Source organism: Nerophis ophidion, linkage group LG25 (genome assembly GCF_033978795.1).
Source record: "Nerophis ophidion isolate RoL-2023_Sa linkage group LG25, RoL_Noph_v1.0, whole genome shotgun sequence".
Lineage (NCBI taxonomy): Eukaryota > Metazoa > Chordata > Actinopteri > Syngnathiformes > Syngnathidae > Nerophis > Nerophis ophidion.
In genome coordinates this window covers 20,430,073-20,453,198 of record NC_084635.1, presented here as the reverse complement: position 1 = coordinate 20,453,198, position 23,126 = coordinate 20,430,073, and the positions used below count along the sequence as shown (strand labels likewise).

Genomic DNA, 23,126 nt, shown 5'->3' with positions numbered 1-23,126 from the left:
TGAGGGCGACACACTAAAAAAATCAAAGCATGCAGAACAGGGGCCATTTATATATATATATATATATATATATATATATATATATATATATATATATGTATATATATATATATATATATATATATATATATATATATATAAATATATATATATACATACATACATATGTATGTATGTATGACACATACATACATACATACATACATATACATACTGTACATACATACATATGTATGTATGTATGATACATACATATGTATGTATGTATGATACATACATACATACATATACATACATACATACATACATACATCCCATCCATTTTCTACCGCTTATTCCCACGAGTTGAGTAATGAACATTTTCACAGAATTTTTCAGAAAGTATAAATAAAGACAACTAAAGATAGAATACTATTAACCACAACATGCAAGTGTAAAAAAACAAAAACACAACAACATTATGATTTGTACATTTTCAGAATATGCTTGTTCTATTTTTAAACAAAGAAAACAATCTGAAGTCGTCTTTATTTTTAATTTATCGTGCCGTGATTTTACCAGTTTGGCCCACTTGGGAGTAGATTTCTCCCCATGTGCCCCCCCCGATCTAAAATGAGGTTGACACCCCTGATCTAGAAGTTTTAGTGTTGAAAAAATATATATATATATTTGAATCATTTAAAAACAATTTATGACTGAGACTCTTCCAAATCCCCAGGACCAAACGTGAAGGGAGTCCTAATATACAGGTAAACTGTATTTTGTTTAAAAAAAATTTTATAAATAAATACATATATATATATATATATATATATATATATATATATATATATATATATATATATATATATATATATATATAAATGATAAATGATAAATGGGTTGTACTTGTATAGCGCTTTTCTACCTTCAAGGTACTCAAAGCGCTTCGACACTACTTCCACATTTACCCATTCACACACACATTCACACACTGATGGAGGGAGCTGCCATGCAAGGCGCCAACCAGCACCCATCAGGAGCAAGGGCGAAGTGTCTTGCTCAGGACACAACGGACGTGACGAAGTTGGTACTAGGTGGGATTTGAACCAAGGACCCTCGGGTTGCGCACGGCCACTCTTCCACTGCGCCACGCCGTCCCTATATATGTATATATATATATATGTATGTATGTATGTATGTATGTATATATGTATGTATATATTTATATATATATATATATATATATATATATATATATATATATATATATATATATATATATATATATATAAATGTATATATGTATGTATGTGGCCCTGTGATGAGGTGGTGATTTGTCCAGCGTGTACACTGCCTTCCGCCCGAATGCAGATGAGCTATTCACCAGACACCCTTCAAAAACAAAAAGGACAAGCGGTAGAAAAATGGATGGATGGATGGAGAATTTTTCTACATTTTTAAATTGTTGCTGCTTATCGTACGATGTACTTTGTCGAGATTTTTTTACTAAAGATTTTTCCAACCTTTTAGTCACTTTTTCTTTATAAAAAACGACTGGCAATAGAATTGGGCGTGTTGTTAGCATAAGATTGGCAAGAAGAGTTCAAAAGAGCTGCAAACTGTCTGTGACTTTTTCTGGAAGCTAGAATACTTTATATTAACTTAATTTAGTTTTTAGGTTAAAAGCACACATTTTTATGGTGTGGCGGCTAATATTTTGCTGTGGCGACGCATCAAGTGGAAACTCCGGGTGCCACTCATAAAAGTGTTAAAAATAAGTCATACAGTTACTATTATTATTTTTAATTTTTGTCTCTTAAGCATCCTCAGATCTATCTGTCGATTATATGTTTGTTTATTATGTTAATGTTTTGTCTTGTTGTTTGTTTTATGCTCTTTCTGTCAAAGAAAAATTTTCTTTTTTTATGTCAAACACACAATATATGCAATATTTTTCCCCCCAAAAAATAAAATAAAACCATTCCAAAGTGAATTATTTGATGGGAAGTAATTAGAACCTTACATTGGTCAATAATTCATAACAACAATAATTTTGTTTCAATATTATTTTTGAGTAATGACAGTTCAAAAAAAAAAAAAAACTATCTATATGGTAGCTTTGTGTCTTTTTTATGTCAAACAAACAAAATATGCAATATTTTTCGGAAAAACAAAAAAACATTCCAAAGTGGAATATTTGATGGGAAGTAATTAGAACCTTAAATTGGTCACTTATTCATAACAACAATAATTTTGATTCAATATTATTTTTGAGTAATGACTGTTAAAAAAAACAACTATCTATATGGTAGCTTTGTGTCTTTTTTATGTCAAACAAACAAAATATGCAATATTTCCCCCCCCTCAAAAAAAAACATTCCAAAGTGGAATATTTGATGGGAAGTAATTAGAACCTTAAATAGGTCAATAATTCATAACAACAATACTTTTGATTCATTTAAATTTTTGAGTTATGACAGTTAAAAAAAACAAAAAACTGTCTGCAGCGTAGCTTTGTGTTTTTCTTTTTTTATGTCAAACAAACAAAATATGCAATATCCCCCCCCCCCCCCCCCCCCCCCCCCCAAAAAAAAAACATTCCATAGTGGAATATTTGATGGGAAGTAATTAGAACCTTAAATTGGTCAATTATTCATAACAACAATAATTTTGATTCAATATTATTTTTGAGTAATGACTGTTAAAAAAAACAACTATCTATATGGTAGCTTTGTGTCTTTTTTATGTCAAACAAACAAAATATGCAATATTCCCCCCCCCCCCAAAAAAAACATTCCAAAGTGGAATATTTGATGGGAAGTAATTAGAACCTTAAATAGGTCAATAATTCCTAACAACAATAATTTTGATTCATTTAAATTTTTGAGTTATGACAGTTAAAAAAAACAAAAAACTGTCTGCAGCGTAGCTTTGTGTTTTTCTTTTTTTATGTCAAACAAACAAAATATGCAATATTCCACCCCCCCACCCCAAAAAAAAAAAACATTCCATAGTGGAATATTTGATGGGAAGTAATTAGAACCTTAAATTGGTCAATTATTCATAACAACAATAATTTTCATTCATTTTAATTTTTGAGTTATGACAGTTAAAAAAAAAAAAACTGTCTGCAGAGTAGCTTTGTGTTTTTCTTTTTTTATGTCAAACAAACAAAATATGCAATATTTTTCGGAAAAAAAAAAAAAACATTCCAAAGTGGAATATTTGATGGGAAGTAATAAGAACCTTGAATTGATAAATAATACATAACAACAATAATTTCGATTGATTATTATGTTTGAGTAAAGACAGTTAAAAATAACTGTCTATATGGTAGCTCTGTGTTTTTTTTTTTATGTCAAACACACAAAATATGCAATATTTAAAAAAAAAAACATTCCAAAGTGGAATATTTGACGGGAAGTAATTACAACCTTAAATAGGTCAATAATTCATAACAACAATAATTTTGATTCATTATTATTTTGGAGTAATGACTGTTCCAAAAAAATTTCTGCATGGTAGATTTGTGTTTTTCTTTTTTTTTTAATGTCAAACACACAAAATATGCAATATTTTTGCTCCCAAAAAACCCATTCCAAAGTCAATTATTTAATGGGAAGTAATTATAACCTTAAATTGGTCAATAATTCATAACAACAATACTTTTGATTCATTATTATTTTTGAGTAATGACTGTTTAAAAAAAAAAACTGTCTCCACGGTAGCTTTGTGTTTTTCTCATTACATTTCACTTAACCTCTAAAGTCCTTAGTGGCCACATGCGTGGACAGCACCTTTTAACTCTTATTGCCAATATTGTGTACACTACTGAATTGGGGTCTTATGGCCACTTATGTGGACACTTATACTGCCATCTGGTGGTGTCAGAAGAGTATAACATACAATGGAATTTTGGAAAAAAAAAGTGTAGAAATAGGAATAAGCATGTAACTAAACATGAAGTACACGTTTATTACTTATAGACTAAGTACATCCTATAAAAAGATGATTCTTAGTTTTTATTCTAATTACGGTCCAATAAGCCCAAATAGCAAAGAGAAATTTAAAAAAGCATGTAAACAAACAGCTTGGGGCTTAAGAGGTTAAATGGCTTATACTTGTGTAGCGCTTTTCTACCTTCAAGGTACTCAAAGCGCTTTGACACTATTTCCACATTCACCCATTCACACACTGATGGCGACCCATCAGGAGCAAGGGTGAGGTGTCTTGCTCAAGGACACAACGGACATGACGAGGTTGGTAGAAGGTGGGGATCGAACCAGGTTGCTGACACGGCCACTCTCCCAAAGCTCTTTTATTAAATTTTTTGTTTAAAAATGTTATCTTTGTTATTTTTAAAATATGTAGTCAAAAATGGCCCCGCACTTTGGACCCCTCTGGCTTGGACGAAGGAGCCTACTTCTTTCCGCGGTAATGGGCGCTCACCACCATGTAGCTGTCGGGGGACATGTGACAAGCGAGTGGCTTTACTTTGGCCCGACAGCCCCTGACCACCGGTCCTCCTCTGCAGGGGTCATGTTTCTGCAGGTAGCTTAAAAAAGTCTCCCAGCCTCCACCCACGCGTACCATAACGTGACGCTCGTTCAGCATCTGCGACAAAAAAAAAAAGACAAAAAAAAACAAAAGGACAGTCACATTGTTGTTTTATCGCCACAATCTTGGGTTACGGACGACTATTCTACACACTCAAAACATTGCAATATTCACAAGCTTCCCTTGAATAATGACACAATGGCGGTGGGTCCCATTACAGGAGGGGGGTGAGTCTGCATACAGAGATGAGGTCCTGAAACTATCAGCGTGGTGTTCAGTGAACAAACTGGCACTGAACACCACAAAAACCAAGGAACTCATCTTTGACTTCAGGAAAAACACTGCAGTCTCTGCCCCCCTCTACATCAATGGCGAGGAGATGGAGAGAGTCCGCTCCTTCAAGTTCCTTGGCCCCCCTCATATATGCTGACCTCTCCTGGACTCAAAATACAACTGCGGTCATCCGGAAGGCCCCGCGGAGACTCCACTTCCTGAGGGTTCTGAGAAAGAACAGACTGGACAGGTGACCTTCTATCGCTCGGCTGTCGAGAGCCTGCTGACGTACCGCATAACATAACGGTGTGGTACGCCAGCTGCACTGAAGCAGAAAAACAAGCCATTCAGAGGGTCATAAAGTCTGCACAAAAAATCATCGTCTACCCCCCTGCCCTCCCTGAAGGATTTCCATAACTCCTGTTGCCTCAAGAAAGCAAAAAGCATCACCAAGGACAACACACACCCTGGCTTCCACCTGTTCAACCTGCTACCATCGGGCAGGCGCTACAGGTGCATCAGAGCCAAAACATACAGCTTCTTTCCCCGAGCTGTCACCATGTTCAACTCTAACTTATAATAATAATTCACCCCTACACAATATTCTACCCTAAAACCCTACTGTGCAATACTACCCTTCGAGTGACACTGATTGTTATTTATTACTCCGGTACTCTTGTCTTGTTCTGTATATTGTACAGTATTTTGTATTTCTATAGTGGTTTGTACATTGTACAGGATTGCTTATTATTTTTATTGGATAGTACCGTATTTTTCGGACTATAAGTCGCAGTTTTTTTCATAGTTTGGCCAGGGGTGCGACTTCTACTCAGGAGCGACTTATGTATGAAATTATTAACACATTACAATAAAATATCAAAAAATATTATTCAACTCATTCACGTAAGAGACTAGAAGTATAAGATTTCATGGGATTTATCGATTAGGAGTGACAGATTGTTTGGTAAACGTATAGCATGTTCTATATGTTATAGTTATTTGAATGACTCTTACCATAATATGTTACGTTAACATACCAGACTCGTTCTCAGTTGGTTATTTATGCGTCATATAACGTACACTTATTCAGCCTGTTGTTCACTATTCTTTATTTATTTTAAATTCCCTTTCAAATGTCTATTCTTGGTGTTGGATTTTATCAAATAAATTTTCCCCAAAAAATGCGACTTATACTCCATTGCGACTTATATATGTGTTTTCCCTTCTTTATTATGCATTTTCGGCGGGTGCGACTTATACTCCGAAAAATACGCTAGTCTGTTTATTTCAATTGTTAGTTTTTCCTTTATTACCTCTTGTGCCCATATTTGTTCCCACTACCCCACCTTAAGTTGGAGTCCTTAAAGGCCTACTGAAATGAGATTTTATTATTTAAACGGGCAGGTCCATTCTATGTGTCATACTTGATAATTTCACGATATTGCCATATTTTTGCTGAAAGGATTTAGTAGAGAACATCGAAGATAAAGTTCGCAACTTTTGGTCGCTAATAAAAAAGCCTTGCCTGTACCGGAAGTAGCAGACGATGGGCGCGTGACGTCACAGGTTGCAGGGCTCCTCACATCCTCACATTGTTTACAATCATGGCACCAGCAGCTAGAGCGATTCGGACCGAGAAAGTGACAATTTCCCCATTAATTTGAGCGAGGATGAAAGATTCGTGGATGAGGATAATGAGAGCGAAGAAATAGAAGAAGGAAAAAAAAGCGAGGGCAGTGAGAGCGATTCAGATGTTATTAGACACATTTACTAGGATGATTCTGGAAAATCCCTTTTCTGCTTATTGTGCTACTAGTGTTTTAGTGAGATTATATAATACCTGAAAGTCGGAGGGGTGTGTCCACGGGTGTGGTGACCGCCAGTGTCTCTGAGGGAAGGAAGCCACGCAGCTGCAGCAGGACGCAAGCTCCGCTGATGTCTACGGTAAGAGCCGACTTATTAGCACGATTTTCTCACCGTAACCTGCCGGTTGACATGTGGTCGGGATCCATGTTCGCTTGACCGCTCTGATCCATAGTAAAGCTTCACCTTTGGGAATGTTAAACAAGGAAACACCGGCTGTGTTTGTGTGGCTAAAGGCTAAAAACTTCCCACCTCCGTCTTTCTACTTTGACGTCTCCACCATTAATTGAACAAATTGCCAAATATTCAGCAACACAGACGTCCAGAATACTGTGTAATTATGCGATTAAAGCAGACTACTTATAGCTTGGATCGGGCTGGAAAAAAATGTCCGCTACAATCCGAGACATTCCGCGGCATTTCCAACAGGATACCTCGCGGGAAATTTAAAATTGCAATTTAGTAAACTAAAAAGGCCGTATTGGCATGTGTTGCAAAGTTAATATTTCATCATTGATATATAAACTATCAGACTGCGTGGTCGGTAGTAGTGGGTTTCAGTAGGCCTTTAATCTTGTTATATGCAAATATAATGACAATAAAGTCCATTCTATTCTATTCTATTCTATTCTATTCTCATAAATGTCAAATGGTCTCCAGGATAGCTTTGTCAAAATCTCATTAAACCAAATGAAACGGCACCAACGGCACCAGCTGAGCTCCCACGGCAGACTAATCCATATTTGAGCATGCGTGCACACACCAGCGGTGACGCACAAACGCCGTAACCACACACACATGCCAAGGAGTGTGCGCTCGTTTTTTTTTTGTTTTTTTTTTGAATAAAAGCGTACAGCCTTGGCGTGTGCGGCTGACAGCTGTTGCAGGAAAAGGTCTGCTGTCTGGGAGTCGTCGCATCATTCACAGCCTCAGAGCTGAAAACCCTCTGCTGCCATGGCAACGACCGCCACAATGTCACGAGGAAGGGGGAAAAAAAAAATGATGAAATGGGGATTGAGATGAATCCAATGCACACCCACAACTCCCAGGGGGGTGTTGACATTCCCAGTGGGCCTCGCAAAGCAGCCTATTGTCCCGCCAGCTCCCCGCCCCTCCTTGCTTTATCGCCAACAAAGCCTTCATTAAGCAGCCATTAAGAATGTGATCATACCAGCAGATATGTGGGGAGAAACATGTCACACGTGCGGGATGACAAATCAATGGCAACATGGTCCGCAGCCATGGAGGGAGCAGCCCGGACGTGCCGCATCTCAGCTGGCATCATCCAGATTAAAATGTTGAGGGTTGACGGAGGTCAAGTCCGACATCCCTAATGGATATTTTTTCCTCCCTTACAGGACCCGAATATCATTAACATCTTTCTTTTTTTCCTGACCAATCATCCCCATTGCTTGATTTATGGTCTTATTTTGCTGCACTTGCACCGCACCGGACTTCTTGACCGCACTTAAATGTAAAATATATGTAGAATATATTTATATTATTCATATATTATATATATAATATATGTCGTATATTATTTATTATTATTGTTGTTTATTTTGAGCGAACTGTGGTGCTGAATTTCCCCCAGGCATCAATAAAGTACTTTCTATTCTATCCATGCAAGCGTTTTTGTTTAGTTTGAACATTGTTTTACTACATCAACATTCATCCAGTAAAACAATGATTAAAAGAAAAAAAAAGACTTGCTTAAATCTAAATGTACAAGAGTGTACTGTATGTCATATATATTTATGTATGCGTTAGGTCAGGAAAAAATGCAAGGGGCTATATCATTCCCTCAAGCCTGTTTTGCGGGTTTCCCTGCTCATCAAGTGATTTTATAAAATCCCCTGAAGAGCAGAATATATTTTTCTCCTGACCTAACATATATTCCGTTATACAATATTGAGCACTGTATAACAAGAAAAAACACAGAAACCCGACTATATATATATATATATATATATATATATATACATACTGTACATATATAAATATATATATATATATATATATATATATATATATATACATACATATATAAATATATATATATATATATATATGCGTACACACACACATATATATATATATATATATGTATATATATATATATATATATATATATATATATATATATATAAATATATATATATATATAAATATATATACATACTGTACATATATAAATATATATATACATACATATATAAATATATATATATATATATATATATATATATATATATATATATATATATATATATAGGGCACGTCCAACCGGTAGGAGGCCACGGGGCAGACCTAGGACACGTTGGGAAGACTATGTCTACCGGCTGGCCTGGGAACGACTCGGGATCCCCCGGGAAGAGCTGGACGAAGTGGCTGGGGAAGGGGAAGTCTGGGCTTCCCTGCTTTGGCTGCTGCCCCCGCGACCTGACTTCGGATAAGCGGAAGAAGATGGATGGATGGATATATATATATACATATATATATATATATATATATATATATATATATATATATATATTTTTTTTTTACATATATACATATACATGTACGTATATATTTATGTGTATATACATATATATGTATATATACATATATATACGTATATACATATATTTGCATCATCCGAATGTACACTCCTGTGCGCGCTCTGAGGTCCGAGAGCCAGCTCCAGCTCGTGGTGCCCAAGACCAGACTTAAAACCCGGGAAAACAGGGCCTTCTCTGTGGTCGGCCCTAAGCTCTGGAACACTCTGCCCGCCCATGTTAGAACTGCTCCCACAGTGGAGGGTTTTAAGTCTCGTCTTAAGACCCACTTTTATTCTTTGGCTTTTAACACTACGTGAGTTGTGTGGTCCTCTGTGTTTTCTGTTTTTTTTTTCTATTCATTGTTTTAATTGGTTTTACCCTTTAAAATCGTTTTTAATCATATATTTTTTTATTATTATTTTTATATTGGTTTTATTTTTTATTCAGTCATTGGTGGAGCTAAGGATATTTGAATACTGTTTTTAATATTGTTGTGCAGCACTTTGGAAACATTTATGTTGCTTAAATGTGTTATACAAATAAAGTGGATTGGATTGATTTTAGATGAAGAATGACTCATAATCCTCGTGAAAAAAATGGGGAGTGGAACCAAGCGTCTTTTCGTCCCGTTCTCGCCACCCTGGGTCTAGATTTGCTGCCAAAGAGTACCATCTTGTACTCGTACTCGTCCTTCTACTATCCAGGTGAGAGGCATGATTTACGATCATGTCATCATTAGCATGCAAGTTCTTGACCCCCTTACCCCCCACGCTATAAATACTTTGTCTGCATTAGCACTTATAATAACAATATTACCTATCATTACAATATTACATGAAATGTAAATGGAGTATTTTTGTCACATTTTATTTATTGGGTTTTATGGGCGGAATAGAGGACCTCAAATTGGCCCCGCTGTAAGTTGACTTGTATTTACGCTTCTTTAAGAGTGAGAATGCATAGAAAAAAAATCCATCACCGTCACTCTCTAACTGAGCAACATTCTCTAACCTCCATCATTAAATAGCATCCACATCGAGGTGCATTCACAAACTCAGGAAATATGAACATCAACACAAACTGGTTGTTTCACCAACTTCATTTTGCTTAATAAAGACATGATTCTTGCACGTCGGATTTTTAACGGTGGTTTGACATTGTTTCACAAGTGTGCGTTAATGATCAATTTATTCTAGAATTCAGCGAAATATATACACATTGGGCCTTATCTACTAAGATCCAAATAACAAGTGCTAAATAGCGTGTGCAATGTAAAACATTATGAGTAATATTGCTGGGTGTGTTCCTGGTGATCTACTAAGACTGCGTGGAAAATTGATAACATGTATGATAACATGGATTGAACTTTCACAGTATCATGTTAGACCCGCTCGACATCCATTGCTTTCCTACTCTCTAAGGTTCTCATAGTCATCATTGTCACCGACGTCCCACTGGGTCATCATTGTCACCGATGTCCCACTGGGTGTGAGTTTTCCTTGCCCTTATGTGGGCCTAGCGAGGATGTCGTGGTGGTTTGTGCAGCCCTTTGAGACACTAGTGATTTAGGGCTATATAAGTAAACATTGATTGATTGATTGATTGAAAGTGGAGCAGGCCGGCCTATTTAAATGAGATTTTTGCATGTACTATATTCGGCTGGGCCAATGTAAACAGTCCATTCATGATGTCATACTGTTTCGTTACGTTGTAGAATATACAGCTGACGATTTAAAAAAAATCAATAAATAAATAATAATAATAATAATAATAATAAGAAGAAATAAAAATACAAAAAATAAAAATAAAAAAAATAAAAAATCAATAAATAAAAAATAATAATAAAACAATAAATAAAATAAAATAAATAAAAACAACAAATGAATCTTTTCTGGACGATATAGAAGTGCGATCTTGACAACACAGCCTATATTTTAGTAAACTAAAGGTGAACTCTGGGGGTGCCTTTTTGCCTCGAATGACCCATTTGCAAGAACATGCATATTGCGAAAATTTTTCTCATATTAAAAAACAAAATAAAACAGCATTTGAAAAAAAAAATGCCAACAGACACAAAAACTAATCAATTGGCTTTGTTTTAATCACTCCCTTAAAACATCCAGCAGTTAAAAATAATATACAATGATATTGCTGGTATAACTTACTGTATGATATGTCAGATATCTTTATTCCTGATGGTCTAAATATGTTGATATGCACATGAATGGAGAATTCTCTCTCAATAGTCTGCCGCGAGCGCCCCCTACAGGGCCAAAAAATGTTTGTTTCTCAGCTGTTCCACAGCAGAACTCAGATGAAATACATTTTTCCACCATTTCTGGCAACAATTGAAAATCTCAAATAAACAGAAAAAACTTTAGAGCTATTGTCATGGAGAGGGTTTTAAGCGCAAAAATTATGACTAAAAGTGGTCAAGCTGTATTTTCATTTGCACTTTAACTTTATTGACATTTTATTTAAGAAACATGCATATTATCAATTATAAATTTAGTTCTAACTTATTCATTTTAGCACTGTGTAATTGTGTGCACTTAAATTTTTCGGCAGTTTAAGGAGTCCCTTCTTTTGTAAAATATTTGATAAGTAATTTTTGGGGGGTTTTAGTACATTATTTTTTGTTTACCCTGGTAAATTAGAAGTTGCTTGGATATAGTTCTTGAATACAATTCAAATCCAGACTACGATATGTAATTCAGTGTTAATATTTGAGTAGGTCCCGGGCCCCTTTGTAGTGGACAAGTTGGGCCCCGAGGTCAAAAAGGTTAAGAACCCAAGCTATAAACCATCTTCTGGATTCCCCCCGACTCCTCCCTGCCTGGTCTACTGACGCTTCTCACCCTGTTGAAAAATGAATGCGCTCCCTCGGGACGTAGGAGTTTCAATCATCTGCCAGTAGGAGTCAGACTTGAGCCAGAGCCACAGATTCTTGGAGTGAAGAGTAAGCCCTAACACAATTTACAGTAAAGATGACTTTACTTTTGCAAGCATCTCAACGTTATTGGATGACTCATAATGGGAACATAAAAAATAAAAAAATAAACATTATTAATGCTGATGTTTTCGTGCAGCACCACCATGTGGTGAGCATTTGTGGTTTCATACCCAGTATTATAAGGACAACAATCAACAACACAGCCTTTCCACCAAGGGCTGCATACTACAAAGAAAAAGCATGCGGGGGACATTTTGATATTTTTTATTTTGAAAAAAAATGGATCAAAAATTTTGTATCACCTTTGTGTTATAAGTGACAGCGTGTGTTAATATTTTTATTAGCTGTTAAGTGTCAAAATGTCAGCTTTTTCTCGATAGTCTTTTCACTTTTTTTGATTTTATCTTGCAGGCCACAAATAGCTAATAAGCCACTATTTATATATACATATATATATATATATATATATATATAAATATATATATATATATATATATATATATATATATGTGTATATGTATATATATATATATATATATATATATATATATATACATCCATCCATCCATTTCTAATGCTTATTCCCTTTTGGGGTCGCGGGGGGCGCTGGCGCCTATTACATATATAAATGTATATATGTATGTATACATATATAAATGTATGTATGTATGTATAATATATATAAATGTATGTATGTATGTATATATATATACACATACATGTATATACATATACATATATACACATACATATATACATAAATATATATATATATATATATATATGCATATATATGTATATATATGTATATATACACATATATACATGTATACATCCATCAATGTTTATTTATATAGCTCTAAATCACAAAGGTCTCAAAGGACTGTACAAACAAAAAAAAAAAAATATATATATATATATATATATATATATATATATATATATATATATATATATATATATATATATATATATACATATCCATCCATCCATTCCTACCGCTTATTCCCTTTCGGGGTCGCGGGGGGCGCTGGCGCCTATCTCAACTACAATCGGGCGGAAGGCAGGGTATACCCTGGACAAGTCGCCACCTCATCGCAGGGCCAACACAGATAGACAGACAACATTCACACTCACATTCACACACTAGGGCCAATTTAGTGTTGCCAATCAACCTATCCCCAAGTGCATGTCTTTGGAAGTGGGAGGAAGCCGGAGTACCCGGAGGGAACCCACGCATTCACGGGGAGAACATGCAAACTCCACACAGAAAGATCCCGAGCCTGGATTTAAACCCAGGACTGCAGGAACTTCGCATTGTGAGGCAGATGCACTAACCCCTCTTCCACCGTGAAGCCCTATATATATATATATATATATATATATATATATATGTATGTGTACATATATATATACATACATATATAAATGTGTATATGTATATATACATATAAAAATGTATGTATATATATACATATATACACAAACATTTATATACATATACATATATACACATACATCCATCCATTTTCTACCGCTTATTCCCTTTTGGGGTCGCGGGGGGGTGCTAGCGCCTATCTCAGCTACAATCGGGCGGAAGGCGGGGTACACCCTGGACAAGTCGCCACCTTATCGCAGGGCCAACACAGATAGACAGACAACATTCACACTCACATTCACACACTAGGGCCAATTTAGTCTTGCCTATCAACCTATCCCCAGGTGCATGTCTTTGGAAGTGGGAGGAAGCCGGAGTACCCGGAGGGAACCCATGCATTCACGGGGAGAACATGCAAACTCCACACAGAAAGATCCCGAGCCTGGATTTGAACCCAGGACTGCAGGACCTTCGTATTGTGTGGCAGACTTACTAACCCCTCTACCACCGTGAAGCCCTATATATATATATATATATATATATATATATATATATATATATATATATATATATATATACAGTATATATATATATACAGTATATATATATATATACAGTATATATATATATATATATATATATATATATATATATATATATATATATATATATATATATATATATATATATATATATATATATATATATATATATATCCCCTCCCCTCTCAGTAAGCTGTGGAGTCCCTCAGGGGAGTATACTAGGACCTTTACTGTTCCTAATATACGTGAATGACATGCCATCAGCATGCCACTGTGAATTGTTCCTGTTTGCGGATGACTCGGCCCTGCTGGTATCCGGCAAGGACAAGTCACAGGTGGAACAAATCCTCAGTGCTGAACTCCTCAATATTTGCACCTGGCTCGCTGACAACAAGCTATCCATACACTTAGGTAAAACGGAATCCATCCTATTTGGGTCCCATATCAAACTTAAGAAGGTCAGTGACTTCACTATAAAAGTGGGTGACATTGTTATCACCAGGAAGGATGAGATCACCTACCTAGGTTCCATTCTAGAGGCTAATCTTTCCTGTGATAATATGGCAACCAAGGTGATCAAAAAGGTCAACCAAAGAACAAAATTCCTCTACAGAATCTCCTCTCTGGTCAACAAAAACACCTTGAGGATTCTAGAGGGGACTCTCATTCAACCCTTCTTTGATTACGCTTGCACTTCCTGGTACCCCAGCACCTCCAAAACCCTCAAATCTAGACTCCAAACATCCCAGAATAAGCTAATCCGGTTACTTTTAGACCTCCACCCCAGATCACACCTCAATCCAACCCACTTCTCCAAAGTGGGCTGGCTCAGGGTGGAGGACAGAGTAAAACAACTTGCACTGAGCCTAGTCTATAAAATCCGCTACACCTCCTTGATACCGAAGTACATGTCAAACTACTTCCTTAACGTAAATGACCGCCATAACCACAACACCAGGGGGAGCTCCACAAACCACGTTAAACCCAGATTTCGATCTAACAAAGGTCTTAACTCATTCTCTTTCTATGCCACATCAATGTGGAATGCACTCCCAACAGGTGTAAAAGTGAGTGCATCTCTATATTCCTTCAAAACCGCTCTAAAACTACACCTCCAGGCAACTTCAACACTTTACTAATACCCTCCTCCATTCACATCCCATCTCCCCGGATTATAAACAACTCAAATGTACTTCTAATGTATATACTTGTTTTTATGCTATGTGAACTCACTATGTTCTCTGCTGGCTGTACATATCCTACTAAATAAGACCTACACTGTTTCAATGTCCACATTTCTCTGTTGATGCAATTGTTGATGACCGAAGTTCTGATATCAACCAAAGCTCCTCATCCCACCCCCCGGATTGTAAATAATGTAAATAATTCAATGTATATACTATGATGATTAACTTGTGTGATGACTGTATTATGTTGATAGTATATATTTGTACCATGAATTGATTAACGTGGACCCCGACTTAAACAAGTTGAAAAACTTATTCGGGTGTTACCATTTAGTGGTCAATTGTACGGAATATGTACTGTACTCTGCAATCTACTAATAAAAGTATCAATCAATCAATATATATATATATATATATATATATTTACATATATATATATATATACAGTATATATATATATATATTTACATATATATATATATATACAGTATATATATATATATATGATACATACATATGATTTGTATGATTTGCCCGAGCAGCTAGGAGACACCAATATTTACAAGCAGTAGAAAATGGATTAGAAATGACAGAGTTTAAAATAATAATAAAAAAATAAAAATTTATTTATTTTTTTTTAATTTGGGACTTTCCGCGGGCCGGATTTTCGACGCTGGAGGGCCGGATCCAGACCGTAGTTTGGGGACCCCTGACTTGAGTAATGGCACAATTTTATGCAATAATGTTTGAAATCCAATTAGTCTCAACAACAGGTGTATTGACAAATAGAATCCTTCAAAGCAGTCAACAGGAAGTTTGAAAATGAAATGTGCGTCATCTTCCTTTTATCTCATAGGCAGATGATGTGTTGGACTAAGAATGGATGCTGCATTATCGTTGGAGTGTAAGTGTCTCTCGTCCCAATGACACAGTCACAAAGCTAAAGGAGAGACTAATTGGGCCGAGAGAAGAAAGGACAGCTTTCCTCTTTTTTTCACGCCAAAGAATGGCCGAGCACTTCAAGGCCACCGTGATTGAATGGTCTCCGGAGGGAATAGACAGAAAGACGGGCGGGGGGCAGGCGGCTGGAAGTTTACACGCAGGGAGGGGGAGGCGGTCACGCTTACTCGCTCATTAACAAGCTGTCCGATTAAGCCCCCTGCTAATGACTTTATCTTGCAAATCAATAGTATGTGCTCGTTACAAAGGTATGTACACACTCGACTGGAGGTCACCATGGTGGAGAGTGAAGGAGGTTCAGGGCATGTTTCTTTGCACACGCCCTGGCAGCTGTGCACTTCAGGGTGACGGATGGGAGGCTCCATTCTCAATTGAGGAAATACAGTGGGGCAAAAAAGTATTTAGTCAGCCACCGATTGTGCAAGTTCTCCCACTTAAAATGTTGACAGAGGTCTGTAATTTTCATCATAGGTGCACTTCAACTGTGAGAGACAGAATGTGAAAAAAAAATCCAGGAATTCACATTAGAGGAATTTTAAATAATTTATTTGTAAATTATAGTGGAAAATAATTATTTGGTCACTTCAAACAAGGAAGATCTCTGGCTCTCACAGACCTGTAATTTCTTCTTTAAGAAGCTCTTCTGTCCTCCACTCATTACCTGTATTAATGGAACCTGTTTGAACTCGTTATCTGTATAAAAGACACCTGTCCACAGCCGCAAACAGTCAGAGTCCAAACTCCACTATGGCCAAGACCAAAGAGCTGTCAAAAGACACCAGGAAAAGAATTGTAGACCTGCACCAGACTAGGAAGAGTGAATCTACAATAGGCAAGCAGTTTGGTGTGAAAAAATCAACTGTGGGAGCAATTATCAGAAAATGGAAGACATACAAGACCACTGATAATCTCCCTCGATCTGGGGCTCCACGCAAGATCTCATCCCGTAGGGTCAAAATGATCATGAGAACGGTGAGCAAAAATCCCAGAAACATACGGGGGGACCTGGTGAATGACCTGCAGAGAGCTGGGACCAAAGTAACAAAGGTTACCATCAGTAACACACTACGCCGACCGGGAATCAAATCTTGCAGTGCCAGACGTGTCCTCCTGCTTAAGCCAGTGCATGTCCAGGCCCGTCTGAAGTTTGCCAGAGAGCACATGGTAGAATGTCATGTGGTCAGATAAAACCAAAATAGAACTTTTTTGGTATAAACTCAACTCGTCGTGTTTGGAGGAAGAAGAATACTGAGTTTCATCCCAAGAACACCATACCCAATGCGAAGCATGGGGGTGGAAACATCATGTTTTGGGGCTGTTTTTCTGCTAAGGTGACAGGACGATTAATCCGTGTTAAGGAAAGAATGAATGGGGCCATGTATCTTGAGATTTTCAGACAAAACCTCCTTCCATCAGTGAGAGCTTTGAATGGTTGACCAAATACTTATTTTCCGCCATAATTTACTAATAAATTCTTTAAAATTCTTACAATCTGAATTCCTGGATTTTTTTTTCACATTCTGTCTCTCACAGTTAAGGTGTACCTATGATGAAAATTATAGACCTCTGTCATCATTTTAAGTGGGAGAACTTGCACAATCGGTGGCTGACTAAATACTTTTTTTGCCCCACTGTAGGTAATGCAAATCATACAGTATACGATTATGTGCACAAAAACACTGAAATATTACAAAGCGGTGCCTCTCGGACAGTGGTGTCAAACGTACAGCCGAGGGCCGCATCAGGCCCGCGAACACACTGCAAAAACTGAAATCTAAGTAAGATTAAATATCTAAAAAAAAAGGTGATGTATGCTTATTTTCTGTGTGATAAGATAATTTTTCTCTCTAAGCAGATTTTATGTTAGAGCGTATTACTTGTTTTAAGGGTTTTGGTCCTAAATGATCTCAGTAAGATATTACAGCTTGTTGCTGTGATTTGATGACCTAGATTGAGTAAAACATGCTTGAACCTGGAATATGAACTGATGCAAAGCTGTGTCATCAACAAGTGCACCTTATAATGGCTCCTATTGAGAGACATGAATTCAGGAAAGCAGGGATACCGTATTTCCTTGAATTGCCGCAGGGCATATAGTATGCGCCTACCTTGAATTACTGCGGGGTCAAACTCGCTTCCCAAAATAATTAGCGCATGCTTAGTATTACCGCCTGGTCAAACTCGGGACGTCACGAGTGACACTTCCCCTGTCATCATTTTCAAAATGGAGGAGGCTGATTTCAATACCGGAAATTTGAAATCACATAAAGAGAAGAAGATTAAGAGCTACTCAGTTGGATTTAAGGTCCCAGCTTACATCACACTCAATTTTTTTACTGCATACCTTTGATAAGTGCCAGAGTGAGAAGAGGTTTTAAAATAATTAGCGCATGCTTACTTTTACCGCATGCCTGTGGTAAGCGCAGGAGTCAGAAGAGGTTTTAAATTAATTAGCGCTCCGGCGGCAATTCAAGGAAATACGGTAGTCACTGAACTGCTAGACAACAACAGCAACACTGACTCCATTAACGGCGTCTTGAAATAGTGCAAAGCAATAACAATATATCAATAACTCAACGTTGCAATAACTCAACGTTGTTAATGTCACACAACACAACACACAAAAAAAACATGTAAACCTCACTTTATTAAGTTATTCCTCATCCACGAATCCCTCGAATTCTTCTTCTTCAGTGTCTGAATTTAACACACCACAAGAGGTCTCGCAACCAGGGTAAGCAGCCGCCGACTTTATTTTCCCTCGTAGAAGAAGATGCGCGCGGTGCATGCTGGGATAAATGACTGCGGGAGGCGTGCAGAGTATAAAGGGGAACATTATCACCAGACCTATGTAAGCATCAATATGTACCTTGATGGTGCAGAAAAAAGACCATATATTTTTCAACCGATTTCCGAACTCTAAATGGGTGAATTTTGGCGAATTAAACGCTTTTCTGTTTATCGCTCTGGTGGCGATGACGTCAGAACGTGACGTCTCCGAGGTAATACAGCCGACATTTTCATTTTCAACACGTTGCAAACATTGGGTCTCAGCTCTGTTATTTTCCGTTTTTTCGACTATTTTTTGGAACCTTGGAGACATCCTGCCTTGTCGGTGTGTTGTCGGAGGGTGTAACAACACTAACAGGGAGGGATTCCAGTTGCACCACTGGCCCGAAGATGCGAAAGTGTCTGCCGCCAGACCCCCATTGAATGTGCGGGAGTGTCTCCACATTTTACCGGCGATGCTAAGACAGACATGGCACAGAGATGTATGGATAACCTGCAGATGCATTTGGAACGATAAAGTCAACGAAATCACAAAGGTGAGTTTTGTTGATGTTGACTTATGTGCTAATCAGACATATTTGGTTGCGGCGTGACTGCCAGCTAATCGATGCTAACATGCTACGCTAATCGACGCTAACATGCTATTTACCTTCGGAGCTACAGCAGACATGGCACAGAGATGTATGGATAACCTGCAGATGCATTTGCAACGATAAAGTCAACGAAATCACAAAGGTGAGTTTTGGTGATGTTGACTTATGTGCTAATCAGACATATTTGGTTGCGGCGTGACTGCCAGCTAATCGATGCTAACATGCTACGCTAATCGACGCTAACATGCCATTTACCTGCGGTGCTACAGCAGACATGGCACAGAGATGTATGGATAACCTGCAGATGCAATTGCAACGATAAAGTCAACGAAATCACAAAGGTGAGTTTTGTTGATGTTGACTTATGTGCTAATCAGACATATTTGGTTGCGGCGTGACTGCCAGCTAATCGATGTAACATGCTACGCTAATCGACACTAACATGCTATTTACCTGCGGTCCTACAGCAGACATGGCACGGAGATATATGGACAACCTGCAGATGCCTTTGCTACTATATTACGTTTCCTTCCACCCACATTTAATGCGAAAAAAACACTTACCTATCGAAGGATTTAAGTTGCTCCAGTGTCAAGATATGCGAAAGTCCTGATCGTTTGGTCGGCACATTTTACCGGTGATGCTAACGCAGCTATTCGGCCATGCTATGGCTATGAATAGCGTCAATAGCTATTCGCTCAATAGCTTCAGTTTCTTCTTCAATACTTTCATACTCCAACCATCCGTTTCAATACATGCGTAATCTGTTGAATCGCTTAAGCCGCTGAAATCCGAGTCTGAATCCGAGCTAATGTCGCTATATCTTGCTGTGGTATCTGCAATTGTTTGTTTACATTGGCAGCACTGTATGACGTCACAGGGAAATGGATAGTCGCATTCCAAATAGCGAAAATCAAGCACTTTAAAGCTTTTTTTTAGGGATATTCCGGGACTGGTAAAATTTTGGAAAAAAAATTAAAAAATACAACAAGCCACTGGGAACTGATTTTTATTGTTTTTATTCCTTTTGAAATTGTGATAATGTTCCCCTTTAAACGCAAGGCGATCAGTCACACAGTAGAACACGGGAATAGAGCAGCAGCGAAAGAATTTGACATTAACAGCAGCGACACTGACTCGTTTAATGACGAATTCGACGAGACGGAGCCGGGCATGTTGGATGCTGTATTCGCCCAACTGTTTGATTCGAACACTGAAGAAGAAGAATTTGAGGGATTCGTGGATGAGGACTAACTTAAAAAATTGAGATTTACATGTTAATTTTGTGTGTTGTGTGATATTATCGTTTGAGCAACTTTGAGTTATTGATATATTATTGCTTTGCACTATTTCGAGTGTTACTATATTGTGATTCCACTACTGTTTGATTTAGCGTAGCAGTATCAGACTGTTTTTTACGTGTTTATTGAATCGGGGAAAATAATAAAACAGCCTTTTATTTATTTTGGGAGTGAACGGAGTTGTCAGAACACTGGTTTGTAATCTATTAATAAAGTTTGACTGACCTATCTGACTGTTTTGTTGACATTCCCTTTAGCGCAGCTCCATCTAAAGCAGGGGTCTCAAACATGCGGCCCGCGAGACAATATTTTGCGGCCCGCGAGACGATATGACAATTTATTGTATGTGCGGCCTGCGAGTTTAACGTGGACGGATTTTAACAGCATATACTACCCAACATTCTCAATTTTCACAAGAGTCCCCATAGATTCAAGGCAATTTTTTACACAACCAAACTACTCATGGAGTTATGTAACAGCACTGATCTTATCATCCTCTGAATTCTTTACAGACAGTGTTCAAGCCAAATTGTTTGTCACCTTTGTCTGAGCAGTGCATATGTGTGATGTTGCAAGACATATTTGGTCAGCAGCTACACATGTTACACTGAGGGTGGCCGTAAAAAAAACTTTAACACTGTTACAAATATGAGCCAGACCGTTAACCCACACCAAACAAGAATGACAAACACATTTCAGGAGAGCATCCACACTGTAATACAACATAAACTCAACAGAAAAAATACACACAATTCTACACAATATACACACACCCACGCTACCACCACCCCCCACTCCCCTTCCCTCCCTACTTGCGTCGGTTGAGGTGGTGTATGTAGCCCGGGAGAGATGGGGCTGCAAGGTGTTCTGGGTATTTGTTCTCTTGTGTTTAAGTTGTGTTAGGGTGCGGAAATTTTCCCCAAATGTGTTTGTCATTCTTGTTTGATGTCGGTTCACAGTGTGGCGCATATTTGTAACAGTGTTAAAGTTGTTTAAACGGCCACCCTCAGTGTGACCTGTATGGCTGTTGACCAAGTACGTTTTGCAGCTACATATTGGCGTTATTCTGCACAAGTCTCAAACAAAATGTTGCAGAACTGGCACGTTGATTGTGTAATATAAAAGCGTCCGCGATGACATGTTGTGGAGAAGTAGTTCTCTATAAGGGGGTGCACGGACCCCTGGAAGTACTAAAGGCATGCCAAGGGACAAGTGAGAAATATTAAAAACATTGTAAAAAAATAGCAGCAATCTATAAATCCGTTAAACATATGTTTATTGAGTAATACCTCAATGAAATATGAATGTATGTTCATAAACTGTGAAAAATTAATACAACAATCCAACATTCAGTATTGACAGCTAGACTTTTCATGGACGTGTTCCATAAATATTGACTTTAAAGATTTATTTTTTTGTGAAGCAATGTTTACAATTAAGTTGATGAATCCAGATGGATCTCTATTACAATCCCCAAAGAGGGCACTTTAAGTTGATGACTACTTCTATGTGTAGAAATCTTTATTTATAATTGAATCACTTCTTCAGTTGTTTATTTTTCAACACGTTTTTTAGTTCTTTTTATATCTTTTTTTCCAAATAGTTCAAGAAAGACCACTACAAATGAGCAATATTTTGCACTGTTTTACAATTTAATAAATCAGAAACTGATTACATAGTGCTGTATTTTACTTCTTTATCTCTTTTTTTCAACCAAAAATGCTTTGCTCTGATTAGGGGGTACTTGAATTAAAAAAAAAAGTTCACAGGGGGTACATCACTAAAAAAAAGGTTGAGAACCACTGTTGTAGAGGACGTTAAAGGCAGTGCAGTCACGGCAGCCCTTAATAATGTCGGCCGGGTGAAAATTGGGAAAAATTCGTGAGAATGTTTGCACCGGTAGATTGTCGGGAGGTGCAATGAAATTCAGGAGTCTCCCGGAAAAATCGTGAGGATTGGCAAGTATGTTGCTAGGGCGGGAAAGCCATTCATAGAAGGTGAATTCTTTAAAAAGTGCATGTTGTATTTTTTAAGAAATCTTTTCTTGCGGCCCAGCCTCACCCGGTTTTGCATCCAGTGGCCCACAGGTAAATTGAGTTTGAGACCCCTGATCTAAAGGATTCATAACGTAACCCCAGTCTCTACTGTAAAATCTATTCTATGCGCCTTATAATGCGGTGCGCCTTATATATGAACAAAATATT

The 23,126-nt window shown here is 37.4% G+C and overlaps 1 protein-coding gene across 2 annotated transcripts in view; it reads right to left on the bottom strand.

The window, feature by feature from the left end:
• Positions 1-2,606: 2,606 nt before the first annotated feature.
• gas2b (growth arrest-specific 2b) overlaps positions 2,607-23,126 on the bottom strand; it is an 81,560-nt gene continuing 61,040 nt past the window's right edge. For both annotated transcript variants that reach the window (XM_061887202.1, XM_061887201.1), the window contains one exon: positions 2,607-4,596. In XM_061887202.1, the coding sequence (XP_061743186.1) occupies positions 4,402-4,596 (195 nt within the window). In that variant the 3' untranslated portion in view covers positions 2,607-4,401. The remainder of the gene's footprint in view (positions 4,597-23,126) is intronic.